Here is a 24,622-nt window from a genome sequence, read left to right as displayed (position 1 = left end):
TCCGAACAAGTTATTCCTTCCTTTTATGCGTCTCCCCCCACCACCACCTAAATGAACATCGCTTTAAAGTTCCAACCTTCTAAAATTAGCTGCATAAATGGGATCAGGTACATCTTTCTGGAAGGACTTTAGTAGGAGAACAGAAAATGTTAAAACACACTCTTCTTATGGAGAGAACTGTAAATGAACAGTTATTCAAAACAAGAGCCTGGTTTTTAGCTTGACCAAGGATGGGACAGACACGCCCAGCAACCTAAATCCCAGTTGGACACCTACACATCCAGCTGCTTCCCCAGTATGCACATGCCTCCTTCCCCATCCCCTGCCCACCCAGTGGAAGTGCTTGCCTATTCTCTGCAGACAAGTCCTAGGTAAATGTAACCCCCGAACTTTTGGGCAAAGGGCACACAGCTAGCTTGCAACAGCTATTTGGTTACTTTGCAAGGTAGGCTCAAGGGAAAACTGGTTCAAGGGCTACAAAAAAAAAGATGGAGTGGTAAAACAGAAGAAAACATCTTAACTGGAATAAAGGCTTATATTCAAAACCCAAGCAGGGTCTTTGTCCTTTGAGGCATAAAAGGTGCAAAAAGAACAGCAAGACAACAGGAATAAAACCCACATGAATCACTGTGGCATCCAGTTTCTATTCACAAAGAAAAAGCTCCAGTCCATCTTTTAATTTTTTTGAAAAATTCCTGACATTACAGAACTAAACTGAAATGTATTAATATTCCACTCTTACAGTTCCATGACAAACAGAAAAAAAATTCATGAGCCAAAAAAAAGGGGGGGAGAAGCTTATAAAACTAAATATGGATCTCAGCATTAACAGCTGAACAGAGAAAGGAATTAAAACGCTTTAATTAAAAAATCACGAGTGGATGATAAAGTGTGTAGAAACTGAAAATTTACAAACTATTTAAAACCTGGAATCGCTGACTGTTCAGAAACTACACAGATGGATCATGGGTGGTGGTGAACAGCAGAAAGGGATTATGGATGAATCTGCATTGTTCTAGCTGCTCCCCATGCCACCCGTCTCCGAGGAAAGCCTGTAACACAAAAAATAAACAAGAACTCAAAGTTAGTTTTTTGAACGCCCAGCTGCACCTCACCTCCGAAACTTCCAATGTCAAGGGAGACCTTTTTAAGATTTCTTGGATTAACTGGTACCATGATCTTGTAACCCCTGTAATCCAAGCTTTCTGAGGGAAATCACCCCAGAACTGAAGGAAACAGACTTTGGTTCCTCTGTGGGTGTTCCTCCAATGATGGTCTTTGGAATATTTGTGGGAGATGTTAAATGCTTTCCAAAAATACGCCACACACTAAAACCTCCTCTCACAGGGCCCTACTACACAGAAGCACCTTCTCTCTACTGCTGAGCTTATCCCAGCTCCTCCCAAGCTACTGACAGAAAACAGTTTAGGAAACCTTTATCTGAAAGTAGCCTCGTGAGGCTAACGTTGAGACAGATCAACAAAGACTTCGTCCTGGGTTTCTCTAGCATTGTGAAGGCTATTCCTATTAAGAAATAATATATAGTTTTAAACGCTAGGGGATGTTAAAAAGGGAACAGCAAGTACAGTAAGTATAGTCAAGAATTAGAACCAACCTATCGTCTTCGGACTTAAAAAGCAGAAGCCAACATGTCTCAACGATTCCTTGGTTCACTGGAGAAGCTCCTAAACCTTTGGACTCCTGAAGCTAAACTCTCCATTCAAACATACCCAGTGAGCTACAATGCCTTTCTGTCTCAAATATATCATTTGAGGTCCTGGAACCCAACTCTAAACTCCAAGGGAAAATTATTTAGGTATTTATAGCCTGCTTCACGGACTATTACATACCCAGCAGGTCTTAGCTCCCGCTTTGAGTAGAACTAAATGCCTAAGACTGTTTCAATTCATAAATTTATTTCAAGAGGATTTTCAACTGATTGGCATAACCTATTTGTGGTACCTAATCAAGAGAAAATGAATGGTACTTTGCCATCTCCATGCCTTCCACAACCACACAAAGCCAAGGGGGAGGAAAACACAACACCCAAGAACCAGGAAATAGGTCCTTCGAATACACACTGTATTTACATCTGAAATGGTATTTCTACCTCAGCAGTAAAGGGGAATAGTTAGTTCTTTTAAAGGGGGCAGATTCTTGCCAATCTCAAAATAGGTTGACCTAGGGCAACATAAGCAGTAAGCCCTGTACCTAAGAGTTTAGTGGGGAGTGAAGGTTCAGGAAGGAGCTGCTGGAAACAGTTTAGATCTATGACCTAAAGAAAACTAAGTTCATGCAAGAAGGTGATGGCACTCTGGCAACAAAAAGAGCTCAAAAAGAACTATCCAGAATTTATATACAGCCTAAGCAGTGATTGAGGCAGGAGGTGGTGGAGAGGGGGCAAGAAGGGAAAACCCAACCGAAATACCATGCTAAGGACTCTGTAATAGAAGGACCACATGGGAAACGTAAAAAGTTTTAAAAAATTTAACACCAAGCATCTCTGGAGGTCGTGGTGGCCACTGGCACCTTAGGACATCTGCCTCCTTCCCCGCACTCCTCCGTTAGGGAGTACTCATTAGGTAAAGAATCCTGCTAATCAAGAACTAGATAAAATAAAAACCTGGTCTCTGGGGAGAGATGGTACCAGCAAAACTAACTCCTAACTACAGAGAGAGCTTATTAAGGGAGAGCTGGACCATATGACAAAGGAGCAACCAGCAACTAACAAGAGGAAACTTTCTGGACAATGAAAAGCAAGCTGCCCCTCCAGTCCTTCCTGCGGACTTGGGACATGTAACACTAGGTTCACAGGCGGAATCTGAGAGTGAGGGACCACAATGCCATGAGATAACACACTGCAATACCTCTCAGCAATTCATTGTTTTGTTTTTTGGTTTTAATACTGTAAACCAAATGAGATGTGGGAAAAGATCAACAGAAAAAAAAAAAAAATCTCTACACTAATTCTCTAATGCCCTAAGGAAGGAAGAGCCATATGCATTCAGGTTAAACAGAAGCCCATCAGAGGCCTTCTGCCATCATACCTACAGCATTTCTTTTGTGGAGAGCGAGCTGTGGTCTTGGGATAAGGAAAGTAAGGCTTCAGGGAGATAAAGTGCACTTGAGTAAAAGTAAAGCACAAGCTGTTAGTGCTGATTAGTCACTCATGTGATCTGTGAATTTAAATTCTCTAAGGCTTTTTTTTTTTTTTAATCTGATAAATGAGTGGATTGGTGAGTTACAGTTGCTCTTAAAGGTTCCCTCTAAATCTAAGTTTCTAATTCTCTACTCATGACAGGGTTGGTGGGAGACAGAAGGGGGGCAGGGAACGGAAGGAAGGGTAAAGTGACTTAGTAATCAGCGTGGGTTTAGGATGACTGGAGAATCCTGTCAAATTTTGAGTGATGTTACAGGTTGGCTGTTCAAGATTTATCCAGTGTCACAGGAAGAGGGATACTTCTCATTCAGAGAAATGCAGACAAAAGCCAGGAAACTTTATTAGACTTTTTCCAACTTGCCTCCCCATTCTAGGTCAAGAAGTAACTTCTTTATATGTATGCTCTGTCAAAGATCCTCACAGTAACCACTCACCAGAGGAAACAATCTTGGGATGGACACCCTTGTTACCTGCTGCTGTTGGCAAGGTAAGGGATCTGAGAAGTCAGAGAAACTGGTCTTCACTAAAGCCCCTTAAGGGCAATTAAGGAAGACCCTCAGGATGTAACCTGCTCCGGGCCCATCTCCTTTTGTGGAGAATGACAAAGGACTACTACTAAATTAACCCGGGACACAAGCAGGCCCAAGTCAGTTCTACAGACTCCCTAGTTGAGTGGCCACAGGTCACACGTTCCCACCCCTTTACCCTTCACAGCACACAGTCAACTAAAGTTCTTACTGTGGCAACTTTATTACAGCTAGAAACACAAATATGGCCAAGACGGCCTGCTGATAACTTAACCATTAAAGAATTAAAAAAAAAAAAAAAGGGTTAACGGAGAAGCTTTTATTCATTAACACAGAGCCTAACACATTGTTATATTGCAATGCAGAATAAAGCTACAAAAAAGTAACAGAATGAAAAAGAAGAGCAAGAACTGTGGCTCTAGATAAAGAATTCAACAAGTCAGACTCTGAAACAGGCACTCAGATGAAATGGCCTAACCCTGACCCCAGGTTACCATTACCCCCACCCCCACCCTATTATGCCCCCAAATAGTAAAAAGGAAACGGTCACAAGCTCACAATTGTTTGGTTCTCACCAATGTTAACAAAGAAAAACAAAATGAACCAAGAGGTACTTGAGGGGCTGCCTCAAGATGCTCGATCAGTAGGGGGAGAATCTCTGTTTCTCGCCTTTCAGTTTGTTAGTTACACATGGCACGGCAGAGGCGGTGGTGGTAGTAGCTGAAGCCCCGGTACCCTTAGCAGCAGACACAACATTTAGAGCCAGGAGAGGGATGGGTTTCATGCCAAGCAGACTGGAGACACAAGGGGCGGTCGGAAGAGGGTTGGGGAGGCTGGAGGGTGCGTCGGAGGTCCCCGCTGTGGCGAGCGAGGGGGTGGTGGTGGAGGAGGAAGAAGAAGAAGAAGGGGTGGAGGGTTGAGAGAGGTTGATGCTGAGGTGATCAGGGATCGTGACGGAGGCTGCCTGGGAGGAGGGTTTAGCGTTTTCTAAACTGTAACAGAGGAAAAAAGGAACAAAAAAAAAAGGGTGGGTGGAAGGGAAGACCACAAAAGGGAAAAAGTACAGGACAAAAACCGCTTGTTATCAGTTAAGTGCCTCTGGTTGCAAATTAGGAAGACCTAATACCAACTTGTGATAAACTGCCCCTTTCAGTCTGTGTCCCACCCTCTAAACATGTGTACTTTACCAAATCCCATTCCACAAAGCTATTTACAACTGCTATGGTGAAGAAAAAGCTGATAGACTGAGAAAAGAAATCACACAGAGCACACGTCCACGTACCTGACACGTGGCTCCAACCCAGAAGTCAGAAAGAAATGATTTCAAAGTAGAAAACGAAAGAGTATTCATAGCAATCTCCAAGCGAGGAACAAAGCTCTCACACCCACCAATCCCTTGTGAAGGTGTAGAATGTTATTCTAGAGAATTAGAAACTTCCCCTAATGCTGAAGTGTGCTTCCATCTTCTACAACAAACTAACCAATGTATCAGGATGGGAAAGGACAAGAAACCAAAGTAGGTCACTAATTTCAAAACTTCAAAGAATGTAGCATTTTCAAAGAAAAATGCTGACAACAGAAGTGTAGATAACAACTAGGAAAGCTTCATTTCTGGTAGAGTTGGGGGGGGCAGGGAGAGGAAAAAAGCCCTTTGTTTTTGACTGAACATACTTCTAACATAGACCTCACAGAACTGAACTGGAAGATACTCAAGCACTCCCGAAAAATTCATTTCAAAATGTAAAAATACTGCCTCTACTCCTAAAATAAAGTCCAAATAGCCATAATAGCCAGCAACAAACAAATGCCCACCATGTCTAAGCCAGAACTGCAGCATTTGTCAAAGACCGTCTGGACAACCTACCCCACAACATTAACTCTTCAAGGGCAGGGACCCTCCTCTTAAAATTTCATTTTGTTTACCTCAGTCCAGGGACCGTTACAACCCATAAAGCAGGGGATAAAGAAAGGACTCAGACGAACAGAGTTAAGAGCAGAAATGCTCAGAATCCATTACCGAAAGCAGAGAAATCTTTCTTGCCTGGCAGTAATAAAACCAGTTCACTTCTACATTCGAACTGGACCAAGATGGCAGAGTGGAGAGTAAGCTTTCTGCATGTACAAGCTCTGCTTTGGTGTTAAATGAAGCTTTACAAAGTTGTGACCCACTTCCATAGTTTGGACAGATTCATGAAACGGGATGACCGTAAAGGGCCAGCCGTCCTGTAAGGAGAATCCTGGAAAGAGCCACTGAATCAGGCAACTCAGGTGGAGATGCTCTGCTTCCTTACAGTGCTGACACTGACCTAGGGGCAAACAAGCCACTTCCACTCAAGCACTATCTGACAGTATTTAGGGCAACCCTACCCACTCAGAAGAAAACAGTCCCCAGCTTTCAAGAACATGAATCTTACCACTAACACCCACCCTCCCCATAACCCAATTACAAACAAGAAAAACCTCTGCAAACTGCCTCTGCACAAAGCTTACCAGCTTACTACCACTTCCCACTGAACGTGAAGAATCGGCCGTGCTTGGTCGCCGAAGCAGATCTAGACACAGCAGAGTCTTCCCTACATAAATACTAGTAAGTACCTCAAGGCATTAAAAGGCTTAAGGCAAAAGTCAAAAGCACCAGGGAACTGATAAATTCTTAACCAGGAGATAAAAGACAATGGAATAAATACAAGGTCAGTGTAAGCAGAACAACAAAACAGACCTCATATTTTTAATGAATTCCTTTCCCCTGCACTAGATTCAGGAACTCAGAACACCTTTTGTGTACAACAAAAGCTGAACAGTTACGACAGAGGTAAGTGACAACTAAACAAAAATCTACCCAGAAGAGATGGCTAAGCCCCTTGGGAAATGGACTGCTGACCCCGGCTTAGCATGTTAGTAAGCAACTAAGAACGTGACTGAGGCACATGTGCTGAGAAAGCAAGAAATAGAAATGCCTTGTAGGATGCCCACCGGACTACGAGTAGCCCCACTGTGGCTGTGTGTGCAATAACATCAGCCAGGTTTGGGTGAGGAGAATAAAACCTCAGGAAGCTGTTATGGTATGAGATGGTGGCAAAAAAAAAAAAAAGAATGAAAACAGGCTACGTATTTCTGAAATAGTCCAAAACCTGTGCCTCCCTTTCCCACAAGCTCTGAACAATGGAATACATTCGCAATTTGAGAAAAATGGATGTTTTCAGAATAAATGGTAATCGCTGCCTCTAAGAAACTGCCTTGCCATCACATTATTACTTCATTATCCTTACTCCAATTAGGGCGCTTTGGAGACTAAACCCCATCTGTAAAATATTGGTCTAGGGTATGTACAGCAGGAGACCCACATCTGCTTCTTAGTCAGTATGGATGCTCCAGCCAGAGCACTGTCCTACTAGTGCAAACTTGCTCTACTCTTTCTATGCCTAACACCATCAAGTCAAATGTAAGCATTCTCTTCCCTCCCCAAATACAAATTTATTACAATCTTGCTACTTTTTTCTGTTTGCTACACTAAGAATGGATCAAAGTAGGACTAGACTTTAACTTTATTGCCATCTCCACCCATCCCCACTCCCATCCCCCAAATATCCCACATTTAATAATACACTGTAGCTTTCCCCAACACACTCATTACTTGTGTTGCCAACAATCAGACAAAAGGTAGGGAGGGAACCCTTACCTGACATTGATTAGATATTGAGCCAGGCTAATGCTGGCAGCAGATCCAGTGATGGTAACCTGCCTATCAGTAGATCCTTCCACTGGGTTCGCAATTTTGATCTGCGCCCCAGACATCTGACGGATCTCATTGATTTTGGCGCCTTGACGCCCGATTATGCAGCCAATCAACTTAAGAAGAAAAACAACAAGGCATACCAAAATTAAGAGTTGCACATCCAGGTCCAAGAATTCCATCCCACCCCTCCAGCCTTGTATAGCTTGGATCCACAATAATGGCAATGGAAACTACTATCTGCATCCTACACACCCTACTCGCCTACTCCTGATTAAAAAACTTGATTCTGAGCAGTCTGAGCGTCTCCACTCTTACCCTATTTTGTCTGACTACTACAGGTCAGAGCCTACTCTCAGCTGACTGACTCCAAGGAGCATGAGCTCATTTCCTAGAGTATCAATCCAAAGACAAAATAAGGCAGAGCCAACATGCTAACAAGCCAGTTTCTCAGGGCTAGCGAAAATAAAGGGCTCTGGTTTTTGGAAACAAAGATGCCTAAACTCATCCTGCTATGATTACATTTTAATATACTGATAAAAATTCTGGCTAATTTATAATGCTTTTGCCTTAGGAAAAAGTAAGACATCGGTCCACGTTCATACTGTCCAAGTACTGTAGACACTAATAACACATGATTACTGAAAACCTTTAGTGTGGCTAGTGAGACTGGGAAACAGATTATTTTACTATTTTCACAATTTATAGCCACATGCAGTTAGTGACTACCATGCTGGACGGAACATTCAACGGCCACTACTTTGAGGATAAGGCTTCAGATCATCCAAGAAACTAAGGCCAATGGGAATTTATATCTGGAACAAAATGGTTCTTTCTGCCTCGTGATTACCTCAACACAATAATTTACCCATTTTCCCCATTAGTTTTTATGATTCTACATGCTTTTAAAATTTTAATTTGGGGGGGGAAAAATAAATAAAATTTTAATTTGGGATCTAAAGAAACCCCATTTCCTTCCCTAGCTCTTAGGAATGGCATGACACTGCATCAACTCTCTAATTTTTATCCCATGCAACCCTATTAATTATACTCACATCATTTGGAATGGTGAGTTCATGAGAAGTAGTCTGAGCAGATGCATCCAAACCTGCTAAAAGACAGAAGAGAGCAAGGAAATTCAATGCATAGCAAACCAACCCCCACTGATTTGCACATTAACCTAACAGAAGGAAACAAACTGGAAACCCAGCATTGGCTGTTGGGATTCATCACTAACTTGGAAGCCTCCAAGGAGGAAAGAGGGGGAAAGGGGTACAGAAATAATGCTGGAAAGGTTCCTCTGTAAACTCAGAAAAGCTGATTTCATGCCATTTCCTGCAAAGCCCAGCCTATTAGGGTGTAAGGGGATGGAAGCAAGGGGCAAGGGAATGTGGTAGGACCAAAATCTAACCAAATCCTTCTGCTCTGCTCCCCTTTTCTGCTTAGGATTTCCTGCTGCTGTTGTGTTCCAATTTTATCTCACCTGATGCTCACTAGCACCAGTGCCAGTATCATGCCTGTTACTGGGTACCGTGGACTTTTGGCAGACATGCACAGTTGCTTTAAATATACCTGTATCAGATTAACACCTCCCCCAATCCTAACCTACACTTGAAGGTCAAAGAGAATGAAATGGCAGCCAGGTGAGGGAAGTTCATTTCTCCAGATTTATTCCCTGTCTTTTCCTCAACTGCTCAGTAATTTGTTCTGGTTTTTATTTTGTTTTCCAAAGAAAAAGAAAAAAAATCCCATCAGCAAACACCCATACCAATCAGTAATACTGACACCTGGACAGGACCAGGCTGGCTGGCTAATTCTCAAAGCTAGTCCTGCTCTCAGCTGTGGCTGCTAAATTCAACATTTTTAGAAGGGGGTTGGCCAGATCCATCAAGGGACCCTCAGGGGCACCAGGCCCACCCCTTTGCTCTCTCAGCTCCTTTCTGCCATGTGCATCTTGCTGGTATGTCATGGGCAGTGAAACAAGACTCCCACCAGTTTATTAATATAACAGTAGAATACTACAGATTTTTTTTTTTAATCATTACCCCAATAGCCTTTCACCTCTGGAGAGCTGGATTCAATGCCTGTTAAGATACAAGTGAAAATGAGTTTGGTGGTCTCATCCTAACCCTATCGGACAAGTTATTCCTTATACAGAAAAAAAAAGCCCCAAAAACAAAACAAAACAAAACCAAAACCACTACACAATTTGGCACAAATGGATTTTCTACCCAGATCTGTGAATAGCTGGTGGAGAGAAAGGGGGTGCCAATCAGATCAAAGGGGCAGCAGTGAGGATGGGAAGAAATATCAGCCTACCCTTTGCCTGACAAGCATCCCCAGACCTCACCCCAAACCTTCCAGGGCCTTTTTTTTTTTTTTTTTTAAATATAAAAGAATAACTCACCCCAAATGAAAACCAAGTTAACAAACACATTACCTCCTTTGGTTTAGCGATAGAAGACAGGCAAGTTTAAACCAGCAGGATGCTGGGTAATGAAGTCTGTTTTAAACAGATGTCAAACTGAGACCTTGGGGCTGGCCTCTGTCTTGCACTACACCTTACAGAAATAAACACTGAGGTATCCATACCACTGAATCCGGTGTTGCCATGCGTCATGGGAAAATGAGACTGTTGCATTGCCAACTGGTGCAGCTTGGTCAACTGCAGGAAGGAAACAGGAGAGGTTGGCATTAGAAGAGTAACAGAGCCAGGGCTCAAGCACATTCAGATTTGAAAATGCAGAGCTCCTGATCCCCAAAATTGACTCTACTACTCAAACTACAACACAGGGTAAAGATGGGGCTTATACCACAATCCTGGAGATGGGCAGAATATGAAGGTAAGGGTTAGAAGTAGAAAGGGCGTCAGTACAAGAGAATGAATGCACTTTGGGTGTGTGAAAAGAAAAGCAGCAGCACCTGCCCGACAACCATCCCCTTGTGGGCTACTTAAGGAAGGTGTTTGCAGCCATTGCAGCAGTTGCCCCAGGGACAAGCACAGACAGGCTAGGTAAACAAACTGTGCAGTGGTGCTAGGGAAACACACCATGCAGGGTTCTGTCAATACTGGGAGAAGGGGAGGAGATGAGGGGGCAGGGAGACTGCAAGGAGGAGAGAGATTACGATGAAACCAAACTGGGCTCAGCCCCACCCCTCCCAACAGATTTCTACAGCTATTTTTCTTCACCTGTATGAACTATCCTGGCTGTTGTCAAACAGAACAAAACAAACCCAACCCTCCTCAAGGCTACTTCCCCTCCTGGGCCAAGCACTGACCAAGAACCAAACCCAACTTCCCAAGTCTAACGCTCAGCACCTGAAACGGTGAGTAATGACAGAGTAAAGTGCAGAGAGAAATGCCCTTACACACGTCTGAATACCAGCGCTTTTAAATAGGAGTATTTAGTGGCAAGAAAGATTTTTTGAGTTGAATCCCCAAATATTCAGCTTTTTATTCCTCCCTTGCAAAAGTAAGCCCCTTTCCCACCCGCCCAGATGCTTTTTAAATTGTCACCTCAAATTGAGCAGTCCCCCAAGAAAAAAACCCAACCTCCCCATCCCTCCTCCCCAATGTAAAGGACTCTATGAAGAGATGCACAGTCAATCCACTGTCAATTTAAACTGTGCCCTGGAATAACAAATGACAATATACCACAGAATACTTCTCTTTTATATAGAACACTCTGGAACGTGGGGTAGAGCAGAATCTAATAATCTGCTGAATTCAAATTTCCAGTGATTACATCAAAAGGCATATAAGGTGCTATAGTGGCCCTCATTAAAGATTATTTAAGGGCCCAAATATGAGGTTCACCTTGTGAGGAAAACAATACTGTAAATGTCTAAGACCCAACTCACTTCTGCCTATGTGGAAGAAAGAGTGAAACAATTTTGGATGGGAGAGGGAGCTTTTCAAAACAAGAAGTGAAAACAAAACTTACATCTGGCTGTGGAATGGCATACTGTCCTTGAATGGTATAGGCCTACAAAAGGAGGAAAACAGTTCCTATTAAAAAACCAATCACGGACAGCCACCCAGTGGGAGAAGGGGAGACAGATTTCAACTAGCCAGGAAGCCAGAGTTGAACTAGAGATGGGGGAGGCCAGAGATTGAGGCAGTAGATGGTATCTTGCAAACACAGTCAGACCTGAGTTGGCCTTCTTTGAAACCTAAATATGATGCCTTATTCCAGGAAGCCTATGAAGGGAGCCATGTTCCCTGTAATCAAAGGCAAAATACACATTTGTTTCTTAATGGAAAGGTGGGAAGTGGGATTAAGCAATGCCTCGATTGACCAAACCCCCTTCTTTTTCCCTATATACAAGACAGCCTAGGAGGAAAATGGTCTCTTCCCTCAACCACCCCAACCTTTATATACCAGTCATGGTGACATGAATGATTTGTATTTGCACAAACCTATGTGGCATGTTTTGAAACTCTTCCCTTTCCCTATCTTATTTTTCTCTACATGTGCCTAAAGACCTTAAATGCACTGGAAGCTAGCTGAGTACCTAACACTAGGGAGCTGAGCACAAGAATGCAAAATAAATAAATAAAACGAATCACTGTGTTCTAAACCTTGCACCTTCTCCCACCTCCCCCTCCATAAAAGGCACTTGCAGCTCCCACTACACCCTCCTCCCCCCACACCATAACCTCCGAAAAGGGAGCTGGGTCTTCAGGGCAATGGGGTGGGGAACAAGGAGAAGGAACAGGAAGGGAGGGGTAGGAGTGGCTGGTTAACAGGATGTGAAGCTTTTCACATCACAATGGCCAGTACCCCCAAAAGTGCACCCAGGTGGGGGTAGGAAGGTGAAAATGGGATAGGAAGAGTGGGAGATGGGGAAGAGGGGTTGAACAACAAAAAAAAGAAAAAAAAAGAAAAAAAAGAAAAAAAAGAAAAAAAGGAAAAAAAGGAAAAAAAGAAAAAAAAAAAGAGAGTTGGTGTTACCATCTGGTGGGCTACGCGGCCTGTGTGAAATGAGGTGGGGGGGGTCAGTCCAGGTCCCCGTGGACAGGTGGTGTCCACAGCACAAAAATCACCAGCGCCACTGGCCCCCCGCGTGTTGGCAGTCTCGGCTGAGGCGGAAGGATTGAGTGAGCCTTGGAGACTGAACATCCCCTCTCACCTCTAGAGGTGGTCCCTCCAGGTCAGGGTTGAGGCACATGGACGGGGTGGTGTGGGGAAAGCTCGCACTGTCGCTGCCTGTGCTGTACCTGTCCTGTGGATAAATAGAGGATTTCAGTCTCCAGGGCTGTCAATCCGGCACCTTGTCACCAGCATGAAATTCACACAAAAAAAGTTGTTTAATTTTTTCTTTTCCTTTAAAAAGGAGCTCACGACACAATTTGAAACGAGCTGCAATCAGTGAATTAAAAAAAAAAAGTTACCTTGCGGCAGGTATCACACTGCACAGTTGGACTATTTTCAGTAAGAATGAAGGGATGGGGCAACAGAGCTGATGCCAGCTACTGGTCAGTGTGGGATTAAGTTGAACCCCTATAGAGCCCACTTTTGTCACAAAGGAACAAAAGATACAGGTCCATCCGTGGATGTTGCATGAACCAGTCCATTTAAAAAGGCCCATGGGAATAATCAGGGCCACTCTGAAAGAAGCTGTAAGCCTTTAGAGGGTGGTCAACTGAATAAAGGGGGGGAGGGAGGGAGGGGGGGAGGAAGGGAAGCAAAGAGGTAAGAAGGGGAAGGTGGAAAAAGGAGGAAACAAAAGGAAAAGGGAAATGAAGAATTATAGAGAGGATTGCTGCTACACAGCATGGGACTCTTTATAATCCCAAATGGGAATGGACGAATCCAGAAGAGCAGGAACCTAGAGTTCCTGGGGAGAAGGGAAAACTCCTAAGGCTAAACCTCCTTGCTATACTGACTCTGGGCCTTTGTTTACCCTGCCTGACTATCCAGACTGACGGAACCCTTTAAACCAATCTGGTTTGTACAAAGCAAGATACTAAACTGTCTCAAGGTAACACTGCAACATGATTAATTTCTTGTGAAAGCTCCCAGAAACACATGACAAACTAAGTCTCCAAAATCTTGTTCAGTTTTATGTCAACTCAAAATAGAATGTAAATGAGATGGACTTCAAGTTTATGCTTCCCCCGATTCAAACATGAGATGGAACTAATTAAGTGTGCTTGTAACAGGCCAGCCCCTCGCTGAGAAAAGGCATTCTGAGCAATGCACTTGCTTAGGCAGCCACCAAAATAAAGGTCACTATTTCAACCTGAACCCCAACATTTATGAAACTGACCTACCTACTCCTTAAATACTAACCAACAAAGCATAAAACTACCATGATTCTGATAAATGCTCTTGTCATAAAAATCTAACTTCAGAATAAACCACGTGCCAAGGATCAAGAGTTTAGGTGGGTTAAGTAGAAAGAGGCCAAGGGGGTGCTTTGGTGTTCTTACTCTAACACCAAAGGTCATAGCACCACAGCCCAACATGCTCTCCCCCTTCTATTCTCGCACACTGAACCCTTACCCCGGCTGGTTTCAGTTATGCCATGTGGGTTCAAACCAGCGTTTATGAGGTTAAGAGCCTGGGGGAACAATTCACTGGAGTTTGGGAGTGAAGGGGTAGGAGTAGGGGAGGTGAGGTGGGGGGGAAGGGGAAGTTTGTAGGACACTCAAGTTTAGGACCCCCCAAATTTGAGACCACCATCCAGAATCTCCTTCCGAGGTCCAGTTCTTTGCTTCTTTTATTCAGACCTCTAAAGAACACCCCACACATAAAAAACCATGGATGGGTGGGGGAGGGAGAGAAGTAGTGACACCAAGGCAATTTAACCCTTTCTTCTAACCCAATAATCCACCTTAAATTACCAAGTAAATTCCCCCTTCCGAGTGCCTACAAAACTCCCATTGTATGCTAAAAATTAAGTAAGGGCTTGGCATTCGTAGCTTTCTCCAATACAAAAAAATAAAACTAAAAGCAGGTCAAACTATGGCCAGAGTACAGGTTTCAGCAAGCATGCAGGGTGGCCTGGTGTGCTGCTGGCAAAGTTGACATTTCAAATATAATCCTTGTTCATTCTAGCCCACCAATAAGAACTTTCTTACCTGACCACCTGCAAAGATGACTGGAGAACTGGACGGCTTGGGCCGGTACGGGATGGTCACGCCCTTCGGGGGGGACTGGGAGAGAGTCAGAGGGGAAAAAAACAAAAAGAGATAAGGTTTCAAAGCTGCTTCAGCTGTGTGGCTTAAGCTCACACAGATCAGTTAAATTAAAAACTGTATTAATTTCCATCCCCTCACCTACCAACGTTGTCTCTGGCTAGATCTAATCTCAAATCATCTGCAGTTATTTGCCTTTAAAGCAGTAAGATGGGTCCGTGGACTACACAGCTCACACTAATTCTCACCAAGGCAGATTCCCCTGTAATAATTTACGCATTATTTCCACGTTTTTCAAATAAACCTAATGAACACGACAAACCTCTATGCATACATATATAGTTGGTAATTTAAGATCTTACATTTTGGCCTATGTAAGAAACGAAGCCAAACAGGAAATAAAGTACCCCAATATCACGCCTAGGATATAGACACTGTCAAGAAATAGTTCAAAGGTTCAGTCAACATTTTCCTGAACTCTACCTGAAAATTCTACTTTCTCATGGAACATGGGACCAATTCCATAACAATTCTACGAAGGTTTCTTTTCCCTTAATTTTGCTCTTATTTTAACTGAATAGCATATGCTACCAGGACCTTATAAATCATTCCAAAACACCACTATGGATAAGTTTTTTTCCTATATAAGTATCTTCAATATAATCCTGCCTTAAAACACAGGAATTAATTTGAAGAGTGTGTTGAAGTTGCACACGGCAAAAATACTGTAATCCAAAGGAAACTTAACTCAGCTTCTCAGGAACCCAGTTACATCTTTTGTCCACTCAGTCCAAGTAGTGAATCTTCCCTTACCAACCCTGCTAGAATTGCTGTAAACCAAAAGATCACTGCTGCTTAACAGTTTCTATTTTTGCTCAGACTATAAGAAAAGTCAAAGCTGGGGGGAGGAAAATATGAACTCAGGGAACCTCTTCCCCACCCCCACTGGAAGCTTCTAACAGCTTCACCTAATTCTAGTCTTACTAAATATAGATCAGTCTGTCTCCCTAGGATCACCCTCCCCCCATTCTCAGCATGAGCCTGAGGGCTTACCTCCAACATGACCACGCAGATCTGTTTCACACACTCAATGATGGATTGCGGAATGCCAGCAATAGTGATGGCCCGCTCAGTTGAGTTGGGGAGCATATCCCCTGCCACCTGGACCTGAGCCCCTGTACTCTTTGGGGTAAAAAGAAATTTTAAAAATCAGATAAAAACAGCTCATACTCTTCCAATTCCCCAAGCAGCAATTTTAGAATCTAACACCCAGTAGAGATACTTATCCCATCTCCTATTTTACCCTTTTTATCCTCCCTTCCCACTCCTCCCTTATTTCAGATAGGACTGTTTAATCACAGTTATAAATAAATTAGCCTCTGAAAGTCAAGAATAAACCTGAATAACAGCCTAAATTTAAGCTGCTCTCAAGAAAAAGGCCCTTCTAGATGGTTTCCTTTCAGCTACTGATAGCTTCGTGGGCCATCAAACAAAATCTCCACAAGTATCACCCACTTTTCATTCTCTTATTGAACAAATATTTATATTACGCCCATTCTATGTGTCAGGCACCATTCCAGGTTGCTTGGAATATATCAAACAAAACTAAAATCCCTGGTTTCATGGCATGTACAATAAGCTCCTGAAAACTCCTTTAGGAGCCACTCAAATTTCATTCCAACATCCAATTCAGTAACTCCCAGATACTATTAAAAGCTTCCATAATTCAATGTAAACGCCAGTTTAAAAGGGAGCACAATTACAACTACATTCTAATATACCTTCCTGTTTCCCCCTTGCTGTTTAGGAGTTTGGCCAAGGAAAATATTTTCTATTATTATATATCAAACTGTAATCTTCTTAGACACGAAAAAAAGTATGTAGTCTCATGAAAAGTTGCCGAATAAAAAATGGAAACAGGGAGCGCCTGGGTGGCTCAATCACTTAGGCATCCGAGTCTTGATTTCAGTTCAGGTCATGATCTTACGGTAGTGGCATCAAGCCCCATGCCGGGCTCCATGCTAGGCATGGAGCCTGCTTGGGATTTTCTTGCTCCCTCTCCCTCTGTCCCCCCCCCCCCAGCACAGTGCTAATAAAAAAAAAAATCTAAAAAAAAAAAAAAAAGGAAACAGGTCATATTCAACAGTTAGAAATTCTGATTAACCTTCTACTCCCCCTGCTTGTGTTCCCTCTCTCGCTGGCTGTGTCTCTGTTAAAAAAAATAAATAAAATCTTAAAAAAAAAAAAAAGAAAGAAAGAAATTCTGGTTAACCTTCTGACTTATTAGGACATATGGAATGCTAAAAAAAAACAAACGGGGGCGCCTGGGTGGCTCAGTCGTTAAGCATCTGCCTCCAGCTCAGGGCGTGATCCCAGCGTTCTGGGATCAAGCCCCACATCAGGCTCCTCTGCTGGGAGCCTGCTTCTCCCTTTCCCACTGCTTGTGTTCCCTTCTCTCACTGGCTGTCTCTATCTCTGTCGAATAAATAAATAAAAAAACTTAAAAAAAAAAAAACCCAAAAAACAAAAAAAAAACCCTACATATTTTTATGTATGTACCAATGGTACAATTCTTTTCTTCCCAATACGCAAATTGTAATAATCCAGGACTGTTAATAATCTTCATCTAAAATGCAAAGTTTCCCTAGCCATACTAAGAGCTATTAACTGAGAAAGCCACATTTAGAATAAACATTTTGAAGACCACAAAAGTTACCAACCTCTCGTATTTCCTTGATCTTGCAACCACCTTTCCCAATGAGAGAGCCACACTGACTAGCAGGGACCACCAGTCTCAGGGTAACTGGGGGTCTACTGGCAGCTGTGCTATTGGTCATAGAGCTGCTGATGTCCTTCAAAAAGAAATTCATCAGAACAAAAGAATATAAGTTTAAGCAGATCCCTGGAACCCATAACTGCTGTAACAGAACTGTTTTAACTTCATAAGGGACATATTATGTCATGATCTACCATCAGCAAAAGTTCAAATATTGCCCACCCCGCCCCCCCAAACAACTATTTCTGAAAAGATAAAAACACCTACAAACTTTCTCAGAATTAGTGCTAAATATAATTTCCTTCATGGAGAGGGTGGGGGGGGGGTTGGTAGGAAAAAAAGTGATTATTAGTTTTGGAAATTAGAGCTGACTGCAAAATAAAACAATACCAAAGTATAAATTAAATAAAATATTAAGAGAAAGATGAAAAATTGCAACCCAATATTCGAAGAACCAATTCGGTCCTCTTAGAAAACTGTTGTGTACTTCTATATATCATTACTTTAATTTCTTGGTGACATCACCTTTATAGACAAATGCAATTGAGCCGAGTACTCGCCCCAGTCACATCCAAAAAGCTGTAGATTTGAAATTAAAAAAACTATATTGGCTCCAAAGCCCACCATCTTTCCCATAACAATATGCTACATCCAAAAAGTCATGGTTTTAACCTAGTTAAATTTAGCCTCCTGAGGATTAAGTGGTTTAAACATCACTTCTCAGGCTAATCTCTACGTAGTAGCTAGACCTGGAAAGTGCTTAAACATAATCCCTTAAAGTCAAGAACATGTTAAAGTATGAACAGATCTTCTGAATGTTTCTTAAGTTTCAGGCTCTGGATTAGCAGGGCCTTGCAGGTCAAAAGATAACATTTCTGATCTTGGCCATGATAAAACTTCAGGCACCATTAAGTATCCAACCACCAACCCAAGCAGCGGCCAACAGCTCTCCTCTGCCTGGGGTGTCAAATGCACGATTAGCAGCACTACTGAAGAGGGGGAGGAGGCTGAAGACAAGACCTGGGGAATGGTTGTTCAGTGTCTGAAGGCTGAGGTATCTTGGTGAACAAAAAAAAGCTTCTCTCTGCCAAAAAAACCTCTGGCACTGATATTTTGCTTCTGATAACCTATAAAACATATTCCCTCCCTTCAAGTATAAGTCTGACACAACATTACCAGACTGATTTTCTTAAAAATGTAACTCTGCCCAAAGTTTAAAGATATCTGTATTTATAGTATATAGTAGTGTTCACCAAGGCACCTTAAAAAAAGCACATTTAGGTTCACTCAACTATAAATCGGAGGACGTAACGCTTAGTAATTCAGTACTGTCATACCTTCAAAACTATCGGTCAAAAAATGAAAATAAAAGACACTAGTTTTTCACACATTTTTTTTACGTTGAGTCCCTGATAATAGTCGAGCTATTTGTTATGATGATTCAAGTAACTTAATGGCCAAATTTTGGGGACACTGAAGGTGGGGGAGGACAAAGGACTCATTCATAGATATTTATAATCCATTCTGTTCTTGAAGTTCTCAGAAAATCACTAAGCTATCTAGAAGCACTTAGAAGACTAAGTGGGGAGGGGCACCTAGGTGGCTCAGTTGCTTGAGCGGCCAACTCTTGATCTGGGTTCACATCATGATCTCAGAGTCCTGGGATTGAGCCCTTTGTCGTCATCGTCACTGGGCTCTGCGCTCATCAGGAATCTGCTTGAGGAGTCTTTGCCTCTCCCTCTGCCCCTCCCCACCACGAAGGGACACACGAGTGCGCGCACTCTCTCTCTAAATAAAATAAAAATGAAACTTAAAAACACCTTAAAGTAAAATAAAACGAAGACTAAGTGCAAAATGAGGGGGAACAACAAACCTCTTCCAGTTTGTCAATGATCATAGCAAAGGCTTTGAAGATGGCGTTAGTGGGTCCAGCCAAAGTGATAATTCTCTCAGGACAATTCCCTTCTGAGATGTTGATACGTGCACCACTCTGGATAAAAAACAAAGCCAAGAGGTTAAATAAGACAAAAAGATCTGAGCACATATAAATGCCCACCCCATAAGATAAGCATATATTATCTTGACACAAGGCAATCTCAGCATCATTTCAAACACTGCTCATGTCTGTCCTCAAACAGACTACGAAAGCTGCCTTAATGCTTGAATGAACTGAGACACGGGAACTACATTTCCCAGCATACTAGAGGTCATTACAAATAACCAAGCCAGAAAAATACCACATTTTCCTATGGAGACCTTGCCCCTTATAATCACTCATTGAAGAAAATTTTTGCTTTTAAGGACTTAACAGTCCCTAAAATCCCCCCACATAACTCACCTCCTCACGCATCTTCTTAACTGATTCTCCTTTCTGTAAGAGGAAAAGTCAAGAGTGAGCTCCAACTGCTATTTCAACCCAGACCGACTAAACAGTAATTAGAGTTGAAGTGAAACTGTCTTACCTTTCCGATGATACTGCCAACTTCCTGCAATGGAGAAAACTAGTGTCAAACAAGGGGAAAGTCGAAGTGTTCATTATCATGAAAAGGAATTTTTAACTGTCCAAAGTAATGGGAAAACTAAGATTTATAGGGAAGGGGACTGTGTGGGCTTTTTCTTTGCTTTGCTCAAAACATAAATGAAGATATCCAAGAATTCTGAAGGAATAATGATGCAGGAGTGATTACATGCTATTATGTTCTAATATATTATTTTTTAAAGTACCAAATACATCACCCCCCCCATCCCCTGCCTTAAAAGTTTCCCAAAATTGTCTAGGCAGAGGAAATCTACTTATCACAAGCTACAGCAACGTCCACGGAAAAAATCTTATTAACCAGATATGAGACAGTCTTTGGCTCCATCCTCTAGTTAAGCCTTTCCTGCTCAGTGGAGCTTCCTACTAAAGTCTGTCCATTTTCCCACTGCACTCTCATCTACTGATAGAGAAGAGTGCTAAAGCCAGATGCCCCACAGTGCTAATCTGATGAGCTCCAAGATGCATGCCCTCTCTTCCTGGCCTCTCCCTAAGCAGTTACTATGACCCAATTTCCCAAGCTGGTGCATACCTTTCCATGCATAAGTAGCCGGATGGTGAGAGTGACATTTAATCCACCTTCAATCACACCGGTGTCCATGTCGAGCAGTGTAGTGGAGAGCTGGACTTTGAGTGGTCAAGTCTTTGGTCACTGGTGGGGGTGAAAGCCAAAAACTGAAATGCAAACATGACCAAAATCAGAAAGGGAAAACAACATGAGAAATCGTTCCTAAAATCATTTTCACCATTATCAATGTTTTCTGACTCTTTTCCTTAAATAACAGCCTATCAGTTGGCAAGCTTGTATATACCCAGCACAACTGCACTAATGACAACCATTTACAGCTCAGGTTCTGTTAGAGTTTGGAAGGAGACTTTTCAGTCTGCTCTCCTTAATGGTAGGGTTTCCGCTGACTCTCAGGATGAGGAAGATTCCTTCAATCGGCAATGGTTGTAAAGGAACTGCTGAATGTGCACTTGTCCTTCAGCAGAATAAGCTTTGACAGGATACAGAAACACCTGGAAATCATGAGGCCAAACCTCAAACTAACCAACTACAGAGAGGCAAATGACCTTTTGCTTCCCTGTTAAGTAGCAGCTCAGGTTGAAAGCTAGAAAGGACAGTAAGTTTTCTTACTTGCAGCAATTTCTAGGTAAAAAATTGAAATGTATCTCACATTAAAATTTCAAATCTTGACAGATGACACCAAGTAATCTTAATAAGATTTAAATCAACAACCTCACTGAGAAAGGCAGTATCTGAAAGCCTTCTATGAAGACTGGGATCCCATATTCCCCTTTGGGAAAAGGTGCATTAAGTACAGCCTGAGTCCTTTCTTCTATCCCCTTTCCCAACCCAACTTGATAATCACTCAGATTTGAAAATTTTCCTTGCTTCTGTGTATTAACCTTTGTTACCACTCCATCTCTATTCAAATCTATTAAATCTTAAACTTTCTTCCAAAGAAACAAATGAAAATAAAGCTGGTATTGCTAAAGATTTATTGTACAGCTGTTTTAATCAACAGCTGTAATGAACCTTTCCTACAGAGAAAGCGCTTTCCCCACCCATCCTCTGAAACAATGTTCCCAACATTTCTGTTTTGAAGTAACAAATTACATGAAGAAAAAGAATTTCGTTTTGGATATACCTTTTCCTAGGATACCTCCTTAGGACCTAACAGCATTAGCTTTAAAAAGGTTCTCCAAAGTTGATAAATTTCTCCAGTGACATTTTTAGCAACCACCCCTTCAAAACTCAACATCAATGAACTCTCCTACAGCTAGTTTTCCTCCTTCACAAACAAGCCACCCTTTTAACTTTGCTCTAACACAAAGAGCATCCCTAAACATTTAAAAAGTGTTTTTAAGTTGCTGCCAGATCATTCTGTTTATGGCAAGCTGCCCCATGGTTACCCCCAGAGCATGATTTAAAAGATGGGCTTTGCATCCCCAAGGCACCTCATTCCCCCATCTTCAAAATAGAATTAACTGCTGGCAAAATCCCAGAATTCAACACTTTTCACTCATGGAAAAACAACAGTGCTGGGGGGAGGGGAGCGGAGTGGAAAGGGGGAGACAGTTACGTCTGTAAGAATGACTCTTTTTTTTTTAAATAAGATATGGTAAAATATTGGCAGTTTAGTTCCTTATCTCCACTCAAATGTAACAGGAATCACTTTACAAACACCACAATAACGCAAATACGAAAGGGCAAGAACACTAAAAATCTTTTAGAAGGCCATTTCGTGATTAAGGCACAAAGCTGCATTTCTAACTCCAAACATCCAAGAAATCCCTGTCGTTTTCTCCTGACTAGGTCAACATAAGTGCACCCAATCCCAGGAATCCAGCTGTTAATCCTGCAGTCCATTACCCCTTCTCCTATAAATAGCTCGGCCCGGGTCTATATCGGCAGGCATTTTTGTAATTTCAAAATTCGTTACCCCGAGAGAACGTCCTGAATAACTCGGTAACTGGGAGCCCGTTTACCCTTTCTTTAACTCCGCAGCCCCCCTCCCCTCGGTCATCCAAGCATTTTCCAATTAAAAAATGCCCCCCCCATCCCTCCACTAGAAAAGAGAGAAGGGAAAAAAAATAAACGGTTCGGTCGGGGGGGGGCGCTGCGATCCAGGGGGAGGGGCCGGACTAGTAGCGCCTCCTCGTGTGGCTGCGCCAGCGCCTGACCCCCGCGGGGAGCCGCGCTCACCCGCCCGGCCAGCAAGCCGGCCATCGCCTCCCCCCACCCCCTTCAACCAACAAATCCACCGCCGCCCCCCCTACCGCGCGCGCGCCCTCCTTGACTCCTGCGCAGCCGCCACCGGGAAAAGGCGGGGGGAGGGGGGTAGGCCTTGCGCGAGGCCTACTAGGCCGCGCCTGAGCCAGGGCCTCGCGTGAATGGCCGGCCAGCCAGAGTGAGGGGGTAGGCGCTCACGCGGTACTACGCGAGGCCGGGGCTCGTGACGAGAACCGGAGCCCGCGGAGAAAGATGGCAAGAGTGGAAACAGAGCTATAGCTGGGGGCGGAGGAAGAATTTTGAAGCTTACCTGCAGGCGCGAGGCGACTGAGGGGAAAAGGGGAGCGGGCGGGAAGGGGAAGGGCGGGAGGCCGGGGGCGGAACAATAGGGGCGGGCGGGAAGGCGAGGGGGGCCCCGCGGGCGGGCGGAGGAGGAAGGGGGGGGTGGAGGAGGAGGAGGAGGAAGGGGGAAAGAGACCCCGGGGCGGGTGGAGGGCGGCGGAGGGCGGGCGGGCGGGCGGAGGGCGGGCGGGCGGGAGAGGGCGCAGGCTGCGGCTGCTCCGGCTGCTGCCTCTGCTGGTCTGGGAGGGGGACGGGGCGGAGCGGCCCGCTTTCAACCCCGCGCACCCTCCGACCCCGGAAGCGCTAACCGCCCCGGGGGCCGGCGAGGCGACTGCGTCGTCCAAACCTTCCCCACGCAATGCGGACGGCCTCCCAACAGCCTAGAGCGGCTCCGTGGACAGCGTCGGCACCAGTGAGACAAAACCTGGTAGCAAATGGCCACGTCTATGATAGAGCGGCAGCGTGGGGAGAGGGAGGAAGCTAGTGGCCCCTAGCGGGCTGATTGGAAAGCCCAGGCGTGAGTGCGGAGAGTTGGCAGTAGCCATGGATAAAGGAGACAAGAGGGAAAAGGGATGGGTGAGAAGAAGAGACGAGACGGGACGGGAAAAACCCAGTAGTCGACAGTAATACTAAATATATATATATATATATATATATATATATATATATATATATATATATATATATAGAGAGAGAGAGAGAGAGAGAGAGAGAGAGAGAGAGAGAGAGAGAGAAAGTAATTCGCCACATTGGAGGCAACTTTTACGGTAACTCCTTACTCTGAAAATTAGTAATTAAGAGGAAAGAATTAAGCATTTACTCCCTCTTAGGAAGAACTGTAGTTCATCCGTTGTTGATAAGGGAAAACTCTTTTTAAAAAGATTACCGTCTAATAAATGTAAAAAGAATGAAAGAGTTAGAAAATCACCATCCATTCTGCAACCCAAGATGAAATAATTCATTCAGGCCGGTGGCATCAGTCGTCAAAACTTTAAGTGAAAGGTTGACAGGGAAACAGGATATTATCATGGGGCCAAATATCACCACACACATTATTGGCAAATTGCACAGGGAAAAAAAAAAGTAATCTAAAATGGAGAGATCTGATAATCACCACCTTACCCAGGTGATCAAATTGTGCAATACTAATAGCAGGACAACATTGACATTATGTGGTCCTTGATGAGATAAAATACATACATAGCACTGTCTATTAAGTATTCTTGTCAAAAGTGTTTAATCTTAATCTTACCAACCTTTAGACCTAATTTGCAATGTACAGGAAATTTATGAGGGATAAAGCAGTAAGTTAAATACATCACACTGCAAGGCAATAATCAATAAACTCAGAATATGGGATATTCTGCAAAATAACTGCCCCAGGGGGTGCCTAGGTGGCTCAGTTGGTTAAGCAGCCAACTGGATTTTGGCTCAGGTCATGATCTCATGGTGGTGAGATGGAGCCCAGGTAGGGCTCTACACTCATTGGGGAGTCCACTTGAGATTCTCTCTCTCTCTCTCTCTCTCTCTCTCTCTCTCTCCCCCTCTGCCCCTCCCCGCCTTTCAAATAAATAAATAAATAAATAAATCTTAAAAAAAAAAAGACAACTACTAAAATTTTTTTTAAACATTTTATTTATTTATTTGACAGAGAGAGAGCACAAGGA

At 43.3% G+C, this 24,622-nt stretch overlaps 1 protein-coding gene across 17 annotated transcripts; it reads right to left on the bottom strand.

The window, feature by feature from the left end:
• Positions 1-609: 609 nt before the first annotated feature.
• On the bottom strand, positions 610-23,072 carry PCBP2 (poly(rC) binding protein 2). 17 transcript variants are annotated; one of them, XM_087855870.1, is made up of 15 exons: positions 22,924-23,072; positions 20,409-20,551; positions 19,803-19,826; positions 19,679-19,711; positions 19,214-19,330; positions 17,285-17,416; positions 15,619-15,746; positions 14,508-14,595; positions 12,554-12,646; positions 11,365-11,406; positions 10,013-10,085; positions 9,466-9,504; positions 8,476-8,528; positions 7,367-7,536; positions 610-1,052 (listed from the first exon to the last, which is right to left on the bottom strand). In XM_087855870.1, the coding sequence occupies exons 2-15, from the start codon at positions 20,475-20,477 to the stop codon at positions 1,016-1,018; spliced, it is 1,098 nt and encodes a 365-aa protein (XP_087711996.1). In that variant the 5' UTR covers positions 20,478-20,551; positions 22,924-23,072; the 3' UTR covers positions 610-1,015. The 17 variants fall into 17 exon arrangements, with proteins under 17 accessions (XP_087711996.1, XP_045656863.1, XP_045656864.1 ...); XM_045800907.2 differs by having other exon boundaries at positions 8,476-8,531; positions 14,508-14,582; positions 15,618-15,746; positions 22,924-23,071; XM_045800908.2 differs by having other exon boundaries at positions 14,508-14,582; positions 15,618-15,746; positions 22,924-23,071.
• Positions 23,073-24,622: the final 1,550 nt, after the last annotated feature.

Source organism: Ursus americanus, chromosome 25 (genome assembly GCF_024610735.1).
Source record: "Ursus americanus isolate L20-20 chromosome 25, mUrsAme1.1.p, whole genome shotgun sequence".
Lineage (NCBI taxonomy): Eukaryota > Metazoa > Chordata > Mammalia > Carnivora > Ursidae > Ursus > Ursus americanus.
The sequence above is the reverse complement of the archived record's forward strand: the minus strand, read 5'-3'. Positions and strand labels throughout refer to the sequence as shown.